This window comes from Bubalus kerabau, chromosome 1, assembly GCF_029407905.1.
Source record: "Bubalus kerabau isolate K-KA32 ecotype Philippines breed swamp buffalo chromosome 1, PCC_UOA_SB_1v2, whole genome shotgun sequence".
NCBI lineage: Eukaryota > Metazoa > Chordata > Mammalia > Artiodactyla > Bovidae > Bubalus > Bubalus kerabau.
The window spans coordinates 83288020-83304432 of record NC_073624.1 but is presented as its reverse complement, the minus strand read 5'-3'; the positions used below and the strand labels follow the sequence as shown (position 1 = coordinate 83304432).

The 16413-nt window shown below is 37.3% G+C and overlaps 1 protein-coding gene across 2 annotated transcripts in view; it reads right to left on the bottom strand.

Annotated features, from left to right (window-relative positions):
* Nucleotides 1–917: 917 nt before the first annotated feature.
* PDZRN4 (PDZ domain containing ring finger 4) overlaps nt 918–16413 on the bottom strand; it is a 430067-nt gene continuing 414571 nt past the window's right edge. For both annotated transcript variants that reach the window (XM_055580837.1, XM_055580846.1), the window contains 3 exons: nt 13752–13853; nt 9088–9204; nt 918–5226 (listed from right to left, as the gene is read on the bottom strand). In XM_055580837.1, the coding sequence (XP_055436812.1) occupies nt 3700–5226; nt 9088–9204; nt 13752–13853 (1746 nt within the window). In that variant the 3' untranslated portion in view covers nt 918–3699. The remainder of the gene's footprint in view (nt 5227–9087; nt 9205–13751; nt 13854–16413) is intronic.

The following is a 16413-nucleotide window of genomic DNA, read 5'->3' as shown; positions in this document are numbered from 1 at the left end:
AACTTAGTGACTAAGCTACCACCACTCCATAAGACACAGATTTCTTGAGGTCTGAGTTAGAAATTCTTTCTGGAGAGAAGTGTGAGATCAGATGGAAAAAAAGTTGAGGTTAAATTATATAAAGTCCTTGATGAATATCTCAGGCATTCAGATTTTATCCTGTACTCAGGAAAAGATTTCTGAAGATATTTAAGCAAAGTGAGGAAAGTAATATTTAGGAGGCCTAGTGTTGCTGCCACAAGTTAGGGAGACTGGGAAAAGTGTCCAGGGAGAACCAATCCAAATCTGTCGAGGTAATTAGGCAGGAGACAGAGACAGTATATACCAAAAGATGACTGGGTAAGGGTATTGAAGACAACCTGACATATTTAAAAAAGAAAATTCACACTGCTTTGTCACTTACCAGATAAAACAGAAATTCGAGAAGTCTCAGGCGGTAAGTGTGACAGACCAGCAAAGAGTGGCACCATCACAAAATAATTTGAAGCAGAGAGTACCAGCTCATTGGAGGCATAAAAATATGTTTAGATGGAAGATTTAGACACAGCAACAAGACATGGATTAAATCAGTATGTAGTTATGGAAAGGTTAGGTTAGAGGAAGCCATGCTGTGTGCTCCTAAAGGTCCAGTCTGCACAAAATAACGCAGTGACAATAGCCTTCTTCATGACACACAGTGAAGAAATGCCCATAGAGAATACATCATTTCCCTCTCCTTAGGTCATTCACATATGGATCCTAACACCAATTTCTGTCTTTAGAAAATATGGAATTTCAAAGGTAAGCCCAAGTAAAGTATTTTTTCCTCTTCACATTCACATACGTCTTTTGAACTAAAATAAAATATTTCACATATAGTCAATTATTTTTCTTTGTTGAGCAGCAGGTTTATTATTCATTTACTAGAAAAAAACATGCTTAGCACAAGGATATGTTATGTAGAAAGATAAAACATAACACTTCTCAGATTTTCACTGATTTTTGAAAAAGACATTTCTCCATTTGTAGAACTGTATAAACACAGACATGAAAAACACTAACATCACAGTTTTAAAAAATTGGCAAGCACACTTGGCCTTAATAAAAATAAAATTAAGCTGGTAACTTTGGAAACACTGCATTCTGTAAGATGTGTACATATTTCTTCTGGAAAATATCTACATATTGGTTCCAAACTCATTTATCTATAGGAGTAATTTGAATTCAATGAATATTTAAACCCACTTGTATCAAGAGGATAAACAATAACCATAGGCATTAGATCAGGAAGAAACTGAGTTTTTAAGATAGAGAGGCATTCTTATTTAAAACCATCTGATCAAAATTTAGCTTTAGGTACACTGAATAGTTTCATTGATTGGATTAAAGTTAGCAGTGATGAAATTTTCAGTTGACTTAAGTTGCTATTACTATCACTATCTTAAAATTTTTGAGACCAGCTTTTTATTATATGTAAATAAGATTTATTTCTTTCCATCTATGTAATAGCCCTTTAAAAGGTAAGAACTCAGATGGGTAGACGAGTAAGGAAAATAGTAACAGAAGGACCAATACGTGAGATAAGTGAATAAAATAATTTAACTCAACTAACATTTGTTATTGTTTAAATGACATCCTATAAGAGATTTACAAAGAAGGTGACTCAAGCGCCAGACTCCATGAACTTTAGATCTGTGCAGGGAGACAATAAGTTCTGTGTATGTGATCCAAATAATGGAAGGATAAAATCTTCAAGGTAACATAAATTGCAAGTGCATCATAGTGTATGTCAAAATGCAGAGAAAACCCAGTGTGATCAAAACAGGCTCCAAAGAGAAAATGTACATGTGATTACTCTCTAAGAGAGGTGTAGGATTTGGCACAGAAACTCCAGATGGGTAAATAACATCAGATAACTTCAGTGAAAATGGCCAGGCTGCTCAGAAGCCAGAACAACTCAGAGAAAACCTAAAGAGGAGGCACAGGAGGCAAGGTGGGCAAGTTAGTGGAGAACTTTGAAAATAAGGCTGGGGCATCAGAGTTTGATTTAAGAGATAGCAAGGAGCCATTATAGGTTTTTAAACAGGAAAGTAGCTTCAAAGATGTTTAGATGTTGTGTCTCTGTTATGTTACAACAGTCTCTTGGGTTGAATGAAAATTTGATTAAATTCACACACACATTTGTCTGGTCTTTCACTTTGAAGGCAACATGATTGACATATGATATAGTTGATATGTGTATGATGAAAAGCTAGACTCAAATATCTTATCTGATAATCTAACAATCTCACTTTTTAACAAGGCATCTGTAATTGAGTAGGCTGAAAATTATTGAAAAGATAGTTTCCAAGAATCTCTTTCCAAAAGATGAACTAAACAAATGCTCATGGTGCTGTGGTCTGAACTACCTCTCCCCTGACAAATCCATATGTTGAAGCTCTAAGTCCTAATGTGATGGTAGCTGAAAATGGGGCCTGTGGGTGGTAAATGAGGTCATGAGGGCGAGATCCTCATGATGGGATTAGTGTCCTTAAAAGAAGTTACACCAAACAGCTTCCTCTCTTTCTCTACCATGTGAGGACAAAGCAAGGAGGCCATTTACAAAACAGGAAGAGAGCCCTCATCAGGAGCTGAATTGGTTGGTGCCTTGATGTTGAGTTTCCAGCCTCAAGAACTATGAGAAATTCCTGTTATTTAAGCCACACAGCCTATATTATGTCATTATGGCAGTTTGAGCTGTCCTTACAAACAGTCTCAGCTACTTACTGATCCTCTGTCTCCATATCATCCCTTAAATTGTTCTTGGATTTTCTTTACATGGGTAGCAGTCAAGGAGAGCATTTACTGAATGCTTAGACAGCAACTCTTAGATGCTCTACATAACTTAATCTTGGTAAGAATATGGGACACAATGATCTATGGGAAGTATTTCAGGACAATTTATTGAAAAATGGGATAGAAAATGTACACATTTTAGAATTCACAATTAGGAGTCTTCTAAAGAGTATACATATATAACTAATTTATATCTGGTAACCACAGGGAACAATGGAAATAGAACACTCCTTGATAGCTTTTCTCAGGGGTAATCAATAATTTATTTCTCTTTTATTGTCACAATTACCACAACTATCTAACTACATAAACAGTGTCACTACATACCACAGGAAGATTGTCCACCTACACTTTACTGAGACAAAGATAATGGCCATTTATGTGTTAAATGTACAACAGGATGTTAAAAAGAGGTGATTTTTATGTGTAAAACAGGATGTGGCACATGATTTATCATCAGGTTTGATTTCATATGTATTAGTCAAGAAGCAAGCATAGAAATATTTTGGCATTGAGTTGTTATTAAAGTTGAAAATAAGCAAACTACAGAAATAAATCCAGATCTATAATAGGTACATTAAAATAGGAAATTAATTGGCTCCTCAGTATTTTTGTGCAAGTTTTTTTGTTTTCTTTCCTTTTGCTTGTTTTTATATATAAATGAGTAGTATGAATATATCACAAGTCAAAGAAAGAAATCTCAGCCAAAAAGAAGTACCAATATATGAAAACCAAATGAAAAATTAGCAGGTATTTTTGCTTACAAAAAATTTAAACTGTAAAGAGTCACAAAATATATATAAAAATGCCACATTGAACGAGGCAAGCATCCTCTACCCAAACTGGTAGCACCCTCTGAAAATCAGCTGCATTCCATCCATTGGGTCATACTGTGGTGACAGACAAAAAGGCATTAGGAACTTGTGTACCATCAGGGGACTTGGCCCCATGGGTCATCAGTTCTTGGATTGTCATCCAGTTGTCCAAAATTTTCTTGTTTCTTTTCTTCATCATCTTTTTGTGACTCAGTTCAATGATGTTGACCTCCTTCTTGCCCTCACTGCCGCTCTGGGGACTCTCCTTGAGACACTCCAGCCGGCTCCGCATCATGAACTCTCGGCGGCGCCGCTGCTCCTTGGCCCGCACCAAGTGCTGTTTCCTCTCCTCTTTGCTCCAGTAGCGCCCCATCTTCATCTCGCTCATGGTGTCATCGTCCGTGGTCATGCCACTCCGCTCCTCCTTGATCTTTAAGGCACGCTCCTTTAGAATGCGGTCCCGCACGGGTCTCTTGGTGATGTACCGCGTCCCGTCGCTCCTGATTTTCACCTTCCATTCCATCTTGGGTTCTGAGCACTTCTGAGACTCCTTGCACACGCTCACCAAGCTGAGCTGACTCTGAGCGTACTCGACTGCGGACTTCTGTTGAATTAACTGCATGTAGCTTTGATAATGCCTAGCATGTGCTGGGATGTTTGCATATCTATAGGAGGAGCTGTGGTAAGGAGAGAGATAAGGGATGTGTTCACTGCTGGTCTTCTCTGGATCAGAAAGCTTGCTGCTTTCTGAAGTCTTCTCTTTGCCTTCAATGACACAGCCTTGTTCAGAGGTTTTGGCTTTGGTGCAGGTTGATTCTTTAGTGCTCTGTCCAGAAGAGGACTGGTTGGCTGCCATTGTGCTTCTCAGGTTTTTCTTATTGGTGAGGCTGATCACTCTTGGAAGGGAACTGTCAGGGGAACGGTCGACAGTGAGTGGAGTGCTTCTGCAACTTTCAGCTGTGTTGTAAGCACTTGAACTGTCTTTGTCTGACTTTTCTGGGTGTTCAAGGATGTCATCTAGTTTTCCCCTCTGGGTATCTATGCTGGTGTTATAACTTCGGAATCCTCCATCATGCAATGCCCAGATATCTCCATACTGGTCTGTCACTTTCTGGAGCCTGTGAGCCTGCATGATAGTTTGGCACTCAAGTTCAATGTTTCTCAGTTCTTCATTAAGCAACTGTAGTTCGTGCTCCACTCCCTCTCGTCCTCCCTGATTGCATTCTATTGTGCTGCTTGAATAATACAGGTCATACTCCCCATGCTTCCTTATCTTGCATTTGAGCTCCAAGAGCTGCCGAAATCTTTCACACTCCTCATCTTGGTTGCCAATACAGTCTGAGTCAATGTATTCACCAGACACAAAACTTTCATTGCACTGAAGTTCAATGCTTCCCAGGGTGTCTTGGCTCTGCCCCAGCTCTCTTTTGCTTTTCAGAGATGTGCCATTGGGATCCTCGGTTGCATTCTCCTGCTCTGAGCTCTCGTCATTCCGCAAGCTTTCATCTGTGCGCCCCACTCCACTGTCCTTCTCATGGTTGTTGGATGAGGATGTTGCCGTATCTGTTGTGCCTTCTTCTTCTTCTTGTTTTTTTGGCTAGGAAAATAAAGTTAAGAGAAGAAAGAAAGTTAATTACTTTGAAAATCAGTCGTTGAAAACTTGTTTGAAAAAACAATGCTTTTGGCAAAAGTTCAGCTCCTATAAAGCTACCCTAATTTTAGTATCCGTAAGTTTTATGAATAAAGGCAATTGGCTGATGGCAGTCTTTTTTTCTTTTTTTTTACTCTAAAAGAAAGCAAAAGCTGCTTGAATATGGCTATGCTACTCACTTGAAGATAAATAAAACAGGGCACATTAAAATAATTAAATTAAAATTAAATGAGTGATTTAAAATAAGTGATTCTTGTCTTAGGCTCTCTTTTAGTTGAGAAACTGGAGGGAAGTTGTATAAATGAGGTGACTTTATGAGTTTCTGAGGTGATAACATACAAAAGGATGAGTAAGAAAGAATCCCAAAACAGTCTTCAGCAATGAAGGTCTGGAGTTCAGAAGCCACATCACTTGTTACTATTTCTTTTCTTCATGAACTTTTCTCAAGTTCAAAAGAAACTTCATTGGATCTAGTAATACACTGATGATAATAAATGAAATATCACAAAATTTCAAGAATAAGTACAGGAGCCCAAGACCTTCCGTCCATAGATAAGGGAACTTAGTCCCAGGTGGATGTAACTTCTTAGGCAGGAAGTCTAGGAGGCCAGTGCCATCTTCCATGGACAGGATTTCTTTACATCCAAGGTGCTATATTCTTGCATACATGTACTTTGACTTCAAGGCATCTCCATATCATGTTGCTCAAAAGCAACAGTGATGTCTTAGGACTCATTGGGTTACTTTAAAAGATTTTTCTACTCTTAGCAAGTAATTTCCTCCAGAAGTGAGTTTTATTCTACTGAAAGTAAAATGATGGTTCCCCTCAAATCTGAGCAGCACTGATTGCCAGACAAGGGCATAATGTCAAAAAACAGATATGTAAGTAAACATACATGTGAACTTCACTCCCTGGTAATTTTTGGCTTTTCATGCAGAGCAGTTAACTGTCACTGCTCTGGGGAGATGCACATCTAGTTGTTTCTCTGTGAATAGCGTAAAGTTACTCTTTATTCTATCACTTCTCTTATAAAAGTCTACAAATACAATTTCTAGATTGTTTTCTCCTTATGTCTAAATTTACTCACTTTTATACATATATACATTTTTCCCTTTAGCAGGAAATTATATAATTAGATATAATTAAGCCTGTTAGTGTCAAAGAAAGAAAGGATAGGTGATAAAAAGTAAGACAGGTTTGAAAGTGTCAGATAATTGTTGTTTTCCTTCAATCAAGTAATGGCAGAAAAAATATAATGAACTGGAGGGAGAACATGACCATGTATCATGCCAATTCCAGGATTCTCAATCTTTCCATAAAATATTTTTCGTCATTTGTTGAGAACATACTATGATTGATTTAAAATGTCTTATTGATAAAAAAGAACGTTATACATAAGGCACTAGTGGTAAAGAACCCGCTTGCCAATGCAGCTAGATGTAAGACATGTGGCTTCGATCCATGGGTCAGGAAGCTCCCCTGGAGGAGGGCATGGCCACCCACTTCAGTATTCTTGTCTGGAGAATCCCATGGACAGAGGAGCCTGGCAGGCTTCAGTCCACAGGGTTGCACAGAGTAGGATATAACTGATGTGACTTGGTGAGCGAACATACATAAGTAATTGTAACTAACAATGGAAAGAAAACTTGATAAATCTCTATATTCCTTGCTCTAAGGTGACAGCGACATCAAATGTGGTAACATTTGCACACTGTACATAAAACCCCCAGGCAAAAATATTGGAGTGTGTTGCCATTTCCTTCTCCAGTGAATCTTCCCAACCCAGGGATCAAACCCGGGTCTCCCACATTGCAGGCAGATTCCTTACCATCTGAGCCACCAAAAATCCCTATAAAATCCCCAGAGGGTATTACTGATATTGGACAGTTTAGTTTGTATACCACAATACTTATATTTTCTCCTGTGTAAGAGTAGCTGAAAAATACAAGAAGGTGATATTTTTCTTATGGAGTATGAATGATAGACAAATTTGTTCACAAAATGTGTGTCAACAGCAGTCACAGGACCAAGGAGAGCATGTGAGGTGAAACTTTCAGATGGAGTATATTTTAGCTTTTATATATGGATATGAAATTTTAAATTGCATTTCACTTTCGTTACTGGTTTATGAGCACATGTGAAAATAAAAAGAGTTTTCTATTCTCAAAACTAAAATTCCTGGTTTCTGATATAATGCTACTCTATAATTTATCATTTCCCTATGGAATTATCATAGTGACAGGCAATGTTTCTACCAAGACATTTCTAAAGTAGTATTATTGTTTATAAGGGCAAAGGACTTTAAAAGGTTTCTGTATTTCTCATCATTTTTCAGTCTCATGGTGAAGAAAAATTTCTACACAGTGAAAATCTAACCTCAGGGACATCTTGCGTTACCTCAAAAGACCTAGCATTTGTATTACGTCTGATGAATAGGCAGCATCTGACACCATATCACTTCACCTGGACAGGATTTCTCCCTTCTTTCTTTATTCCAACATCCTCCTGTCAATTCTGTATCAGGTCACATTTTGTCTCTAAGAGAGAAAAAGCCTGGAGCAAGGACTTTCTTGCTCATAACCAGCAGCTGCCACCAAAAAATATCTTTATTTGTGGCCAGTGTTGAAGTCATACATAAAAATTTCAATCTGTCCTCTTTATATTGAAAAGCAATCACTACAGTAGCAGCATTGCTTTTGAGCATGAACTACTGTTTGTGAGGTGGCCACTGAGTACCCATGGTGAGCACACATGGTTCTGTCAACTGTAGTTTGCAACCTAATTATTAGTGTATGCACACACACACACACACACACACACCCCCCTCTGTTATGGATGTCAGCATGCCACCGTATCTCATCATTCAGTTTGGTAAAGTGATAGGATGTTTGTGTTTTATGTTCCTAAGCCTAACTGTCAGGACTTTTTAAAATAATAATCTTTTAGGGTGAGTTAACAATTAATATTGAGAATAGGATGATAATTAAACAATCAGCAGATTGAGAGCAGAAGTGTTAATACAATTATATCAGGGAAATGAATGACATGAATCTGACATAAAAAATCTAGGCTATATTGATCTTAATTTTATCTAGTAAAAAACAATGACAACAAAAATGAAAAGATTCCTAAGGCTCAGTTTGCCACAAACTACACTTTGATCATTCACCAGTTATGCATTACTTAAAGGGGGAAATTTTGCTCATTTTATTTGTATTCTCAGGATCAAATGTGGTACTTGAAGTATATCAGGGGCTCAGAATTCTTTGTTGAATGAATATGTGACCTTAAGGCAAAATGATGCCAATAATCTCATCTAACTACTCATAATTCAGTGTAATCATGATACCAAATATCCAAATAAGATCAGTGGCTTAATCATATATTCATCCTCCTTAACTAGATATTCAAATATCTACATTGATATTTTAAAATTAAAAAAAAAATTACTCTTTGGGGAGGAGGGGTTACTTCATGAGATATAGTTATCTCTGGCTGGTGTACTGAGAGGCAAAATATATTTTTACTATTAAATTTCTGAATTACATTGAACAGTACCTGAGTCAGCACCTGAATACTACTGTGCCCTCCATAATGGTCCCTAAGCTTCCCAAACTAAAAATATTCTTAATAGAAAAAATTTATTTCCTCTGCTTCATTTGAGATGATCTTTTGCCTTCAGAAATTACCATCACAGAGATGTTCACTAAAACTTTTTGATTTTTTAAAAAAAATTTCATTTAAGATTATGCATTTAAGGAAGAATAGCATCATTTCCAACGATGGAGTTCAGATCGTGGTCCTACCTGCTCCACCTCATCAGCAGTGCGCTGCATCGCTTCATTATGCTGTTCTTCCAACATCTCCAGGTTTAACTCCTCTAATAATTCATTCCTTTCATCTTCCAGCCAGCCTTCATCCACCTACATAAGAATACATTAGTACATTATATTCTGTTAGTGAGGACTCATGCTAAAATAGGGTAAACTTAAATGGTGATGCCTGACTAGTTAGTTCCTTTTATCATAATGATTCTCTTCAAAATACCAGCCTCCTATAGTTCACCTCTCAGAAGGAAGAAAAGGTGATAACAAAAAATTGGGCTCTTATGCTTTTTATCTTTTCCTAAAACAGAACTACAGATTTTCCCTCATAACTGAGTAGATCTCACAGCACAGAACATTACCGTCTTTCAAAATGTATGAAAAGCATGCAGCATAATCCACAGCTGTCATGCTCATTACCTCCGACAGTCCCCGTGCTAAAGAACTGCAGTGGTACTAATAGGGCTATGAGACAATAGGGCCTTTTTCCTTAACAACAACCTCAAAGCAACGCCACACAAAGTGCCCCTCTCAACACACACACACACACGCGCGCACGCTACTCTCACTCTGTTTTTGATTTTGAGGTTGATGACTTTCAAGTTAACAAGATGGCTCCTTGCCACAAATACTCACATTTATTTTATCTGAAAAAAAGGAAAATTCCAAGTTATTCTCAAAAACAAAGTGACGCTATGGTATAACTATTGTGATTCATTTCTCAGATCCAGTTCCAAGGAAAAAGAGCTTACATGTTGCATATAAGGGTGAGGGAGCAGTGTGAAGCATGCAGGGTTTTGTCTGTGGGTGCTGAAGGCAGGTATTCTTGTGGGAGTCTTACACAAACTAAACCAAGCAAATCCTTTTGGCTTCTTAATACAAAGGGAAGTGGAAAACTCGAGGTTATCTTGTTAATATGATAAGTGTTGACAGTCAACACAGATAATTTGCCTAAAAGTGGGTTTTTGGAGCTGCTGCTGCTGCTGCTGAGTTGCTTCAGTCGTGTCCGACTCTGTGTGACCCCATAGACGGCAGCCCACCAGGCTCCGCGTCCCTGGAATTCTCCAGGCAAGAACACTGGAGTGGGTTGCCATTTCCTTCTCCAGTGCATGAAAGTGAAAAGTGAAAGTGAAGTCGCTCAGTCGTGTCCGACTCAGTGACCGCATGGACTGTAGCCTACCAGGCTCCTCCATCCATGGGATTTTCCAGGCAAGAGTACTGGAGTGGGTCACCATTTTGGAGCTGGATTACATAAATTAGCTGTCTATACTGATTGAATTAACTGAGTAATTGTCAAAGTTCTTCTTTACTCTGTTACAATGGAACAGCAGTTTTCTAGTGAGTCAAAATTAACAAGAGTGGGAGATGTTTTCACTACCAGACTAATGCTTAAGCACCAAGCAAACACATAAAATAAGCTTGTCTTTAAGAGAGCTGAATTTCTAAAACTTAAACACAAATAAACCTGTCTGCATGCTCAGTTGTGTCCAGCTCTTTGTGATCCCCCACGGACTGTAGCCTGCCAGGCTTCTCTATCCATGGGATTTTCCAGGCAAGAATACTGGAATGGGTTGCCATGCCCTCCTACAAGGGATCTCCCATGTCTTCTGCATTGGTAGATAGATTTTTTTTTATTTATCACTGAGTCACCTAGGAATCCCTGAGAAAACATTAAATTGCATCAGAAGAGGCATTAGTGTATATGCATCATATTCATTAAAAGAAGGCAATCTTAGGTTTCTTTTTTATTTACTGAAGTCTACCTAGACCTTAAATTATCTCAAACTTGCCTGGGCCAAAAGCATCAATGCATTTATTCATCCTCATTTATTTCAATTTGGCCTGAATAACTTGACCAAGTTCCACCCCAGTGACTTTGATATGCAGATGAGCTATGAAAATTAAGCTGGCTAAAAATTTAAATTCAGTTCAATTCATAATTGTTCAAGTTTTATATTTTTTTAAACCCTTTTAAGTTTCATGAAGTTGCAAATGCCAGACTCCAAAAGAAATTACTTAAAGCTAGAACTGTTTATTTTTTATAAGCATACCAAGGAATGTTTCTTTAATCAGGTCAAAACAAAATATTTGCCAACACTGATATAGTGAATGATAGAACAGAATCTTTTGAAATTGAAATGAAGGGGTGGGGAAGACAAAGAGAACAAATGATAGAAATTAACAGTTCCCTATAACCCTTTTCTTGTTATCTAACCCCACAGATCCCTGAGTTGCCATGGGTAGTTAGTGTCCGTCTGCTTTGATAAGGTGTCCCTCTAGGCTGGAGGGATACACAACACACTAAGTCAGGAGAGATTCTTCTGGCTCACCTTTCCCTGTCACATTTCCCATAATGTGACAGACTGGCATAAATACGGCAGTCTGAGTCCAGTGCTCTGGCAGACCGACTTTTCCCTGGAGCTGAGCATAGTCATAATTATACAAGGGGATCTGTCTGCACTGCAGAGGATCACATGTGGTATCTCAAAGAAAGGAACAACCTGCACTGTCTCAAAAGTTCTCTACAGTTCTTGCAAGAGCCTGTTCTCATCCAGTGTCCCAAGAGGAATAGGGCAAAACAGTAATATCTTTAATGGTCCAAGGAAGAAAATGGGCAGAAAATGAAAGTAAGTTGATGTTGACAGGGAATGGAAGAAATGAGTTATTTAAAAATATTGCATGGTTGCACAATACTGCCCCCAGCAACTCTGTAGATCATTTCTGAGACTATTTGAAACATTATTTTTAAAAGGCTAGAAAAACGACACATAAACTTCTACTCTCCCTAAATAAAATATATGCATAAAAATGCAATAATGAAACATATTGAAACTGATGGGAAAATATGGTGACATAAATACAAGTTTTGTTTTGTGTTACGTTTGCCACCTTATAGCATGTAATGCTTAAATTACATTTTAAAGTATGGTGTTACAATGCATTTTCTTTCCTTATTTTTCTAGAAATCTGATTTTCTAAAGGCAATCAGCTTCATTCCAGTGTCATTACGACTTCTTCAGGATCAAGGGGTTAAGGAAGATCTTACTTTTGTCAGACAGGATGGTATCCTTCAGAGTCAGATGACCATCTTTTATCAATTGTGGAAAGTATTGTTTGAAAATTCATCCTCCAACATTAACTCTTGGGTTAGGAGTATAGTCAGTTATTCAAAACACCACTGGTTCTACTGAGAATATTTATGTTATCAAAGATTAACAGGATCTGGTCTTATGTTATTACCTTCTATTCTTTCCACAGTACATTATAGCTGTTATATGGCATAGTAAAGGAAATGCTTTAATTCTAAATTAATGAGGTTGTCTAGTGGTTACATGGAAAGGGCAGGGAAACCACAGGATTAAGTCAAAGTATCTTTTCTACAAAGGGTGACTATTGAGCTCTCTTCAATTTACCATTAATTTCACTAATATGTATTTTTAGCCTCTTTATTCTTTTTCAAGAAAATGGGGTCATTGAGATTAACTCGTTTGCCAAATGTCCAGGTAATTAGTGCAATTTCATACGTATTTTAATAATTCACTCTCACATAGGCAGCCCAGCCAGTTGCAGCCTGTCCAACCCCACTCCCAGGACCTCAGGTGTGCAACTTCAGTCCGCCCTGGGCTATGGAAGGCTTTATGGGAACTATTTAGAATGGTCAAGGGCATAAAGGAAATATATGCGGAAAGGGTGATCTTTTATAACCACTATATTCGAGTCAGGATTCAGTCTGACACTGAAATACACTTACTCAATGTAATTTATAGATAGGATGTAGTTACTGAGTCTGAAAAATATCAGATCAATAACCTAAAAGACAAATGGTGATATAACCAACTTCACTCAAACTACTGACAGAAGGATAGAATGGTGACAATGTAAGGTCCTTTCTGCATTGCGGAGGGGGATAAAAAGGACATAAAAAGAAGTACCGATAGTACTTTTCTTCCACCATTACCTCTCCTTTACTTTCATGACATCTCCCTCGGTAAAGATATAAAAAAAATTCCTTAGAAGCTATCAGTTTTTGGTTTTGGCCAGACAGATGTGTCTGTCCTGCTAAACTTGGAAAAAATTCATCTACTATACGTGGAACCACATCATGCTACCTAATGTCTTTGATAAAGGCACTCTAAAAAGATTTGAGTTGATAGCAAGATATGCTAATGTTTCTCTCATTAGAGATTCTTTTAAGATACCTTAATATGCCAATTAAGTATTTTTAGATGACAACCTAAAGCAGGGATGCACACAGAATTAAATATCATGTAAAGTCAATCATTTTTCATTTATGAATTAATTTTAAATAACTGGCAAGTGGAAGGAGAGAGTAATTATTCAATTTTGTGTTTCTTTCAAAAAATAAGTTGTTTAGCTGCCTTTATGTGGAGCAATATTTAGGAGTCTTATAATTGTTTTGATAAGGTTGGCAAATTGGGAATGATGACTGGATTCTATTTTGATTTTTTTTTCTTTTTTTTTTTAATTTTATTTTATTTTTAAACTTTACATAACTGTATTAGTTTTGCCAAATATCAAAATGAATCCGTTGCCTGGTTTTACAAATAACTGTGGCACTGATCTGATGTGGAGTAGCAGACAATGAACCTATGGTTCAGCCCAAGGCTTTTGCTCTGTATTCTGACCTGACTCTCTGGCCTTGCGACCAGCAGCAGGATTCTCCTGCACTCATCGCTAGACAGCTGGGCCACCGCCGCCTCGCGATCCTGGACGTCTTCCCCATTTATCTAGAAAACAAATGAAAGTGGCGCATTAGTTTCCATTTCCACAATGCTGCACACAATAAATGGCAAATATCAGCTCATTTATGGTAAATGTATGGACAATGAAGCTCACACAATGGGCTCGTCTTCAGCCCCTCGGTGGTAAGTGCCTTCACTCAATTACGCGCTTACTGTAAGAGCCATATCGATCCCTGAAGGATGGCGGACATCAGAGGAAGCAGTTATGTTCATAAATGTCCAACCTGCGCCCTGGCAACATACATCTAGCAACACAATTAACCAGCCCCTGACAGGTGACGTTCATCTTTCTCCGCTCAGAGTAATGGAAGTGTCACTCTGAGATAATGGTGCTGGGGAAAGCAGGCCCCGCAATACCACAACTGAAATCCGTCATCCTGCGCGCTTGCTGGGAGCCAATTAGAGAGCCGCCCTGTTATCTCTCACCGGGTGATGCTCCCGGGCCGCTGCTGCTTGCATTTTCATTTAATCATCTCATATTTGCATGTGGGTCTGACTCAGTTGCCCCAAATCACTCTCTGGATATCTTTTGATGCTTAACGAATCAAACGAGAACAAGCTTATCGTAACATCCTCCTCTACTCCCAGCTCCTTTCTCAGATTTATCTGCTTCTCTAAAACAACAAAACTAATGAAATAAGGTTCAACTCTTAAGTATACTTAAATTTAAAAACTTAAATGGTTTCTTTAATAGGAATGCTTAATGAAAGAATGCAAGCTTAAGTAAATTTTTTATTAAAAACAATAGATTCCAGTAGTGTTTGAAATGTACCATTTTTTTCCTAAGTGCTACAGAGAAAATAAGATTTGCGTTTTAAACTACATTTTCATGTTCAAAGGTATTTAGCTCTTATTGGTGTATTTTTTCTTTGCCCTTTATAAATTTATTTTACTTTATTAATCATTCCATTCCATAGAGACAATGAGATTTTTGACCCATAACACATAATCAAAGAAAGTAGAAAGAAATTTCAATTGAAGAGGTCAAGTAATTCTATCTAAAATAAGTATTAATTATGTCAATAAATTAAACAAAATGTGGCTGCACTGACCACTATTTTCAATAATTAATCTAACATCTTTCATTGAGAATTTCTTCTTAAAAGCATGAAGTAGACTCCTGAGGTTTTCTCCTTGTGGGTCTCTGGGATTCTAGCTGACTCATGAAGACAGACATAATTATCTGAAGACAAGCTCAGGAATCTCATTTGTGCACCACAATCAATGATCCTTATAGACTCATATTTAGTATGAAGGAAGCAGACAATAATAGTCAAAGGAGGGAAAAATCACACAACCACATGCTGTATTTTCTTACTGTAATCAAATGAATAGCTCCTCAGTTTTTCACTTGTGTGTGTGGACAGGAAATTCAGCTTTTATAACTCTAAAATCTATTTTCTTTTCTTTTTGCAATTTCCAAATAAAATTTATCAAATTAGAAAAAAACACACAAAACTTTGATTCCAAACTGGGGACTAATGACCCAGAAGGATATGTTGTAGTTTTCCTTTTTTTGTAAATATATATCTGAAAAGCTATTTCTATACTGGGTCCAAGGCCTTTTTTCCTTTAAATAAACATAAATTGTCAGTGGAGGATTACTCCTCCCACCTGTATGTAGTTTAAAAATAATAATATGAAAAGTTTTACTTTCTTTGAGTTTTGAGGGCTTGCACCCCTTTCATAGTAATTCTTGTAGTATATCTGTGATACATCTATGTGTCCATCTTTCTTCTTCTGCATCTAGTCTTTCTTCTTCCCTCCTCTATAGGCACACTGATCCTAAGGAGAATGAGTTGGATGATCTCACACAATTTATGTTAAACTTTTATGAAAAATTTGAAATGCAGTTCTCACTTTTTCTCACTTCCAAATTCTTCATGTAAAATTTACTTACCATTAATCTAAACACTCTTCATTCATGTTAATGTTACTATTATGTTTTTCTCTATTAAAATGCAGATAATAGTGCCTCTCTCAGAGGGCCATTACAGGATTAAATGGGCTAATATATGTAAAAGGTTTAAATAAGTGACTTGTATACAGAAAGTGCACAAGGTTGGTATATATTACTATTAATGCTATTGTTGCTATTATTACTATGATTATTTATATTTTAATCCCTCAGAAAGATTCTTTTCTTCTAAACAAAGCAACTATATTAAAATTCATGCATAACAATGAAATCCAAAATAGTAAACTGGTTCTAGCTTAAGATATATCTATCTCATGTGTATTTTTAATTCTTAGAAGGTCAAGAAACACTATGGCTGAGTTTGATTTCCTTTATTCTTCTATCTCCTCTGTGAACTCATAATGACCAGAGCTATGATCTTCAGTCTGGGGATTATGTCCTTATTTTGGGAGGACAGATCATATATTGTAGAAACAGTTTACATCCAGAATCATAGGTGGAGTGAAATAAATTTGCCACAGAAAACAGGCATTAACATGTAATTTTTATTTCTTTTTTAAAATAAACATCACCTGAGCCGCCTGTTAGTAGATTCCATTGTACTTGGAACACTAGTTTGATACTCAG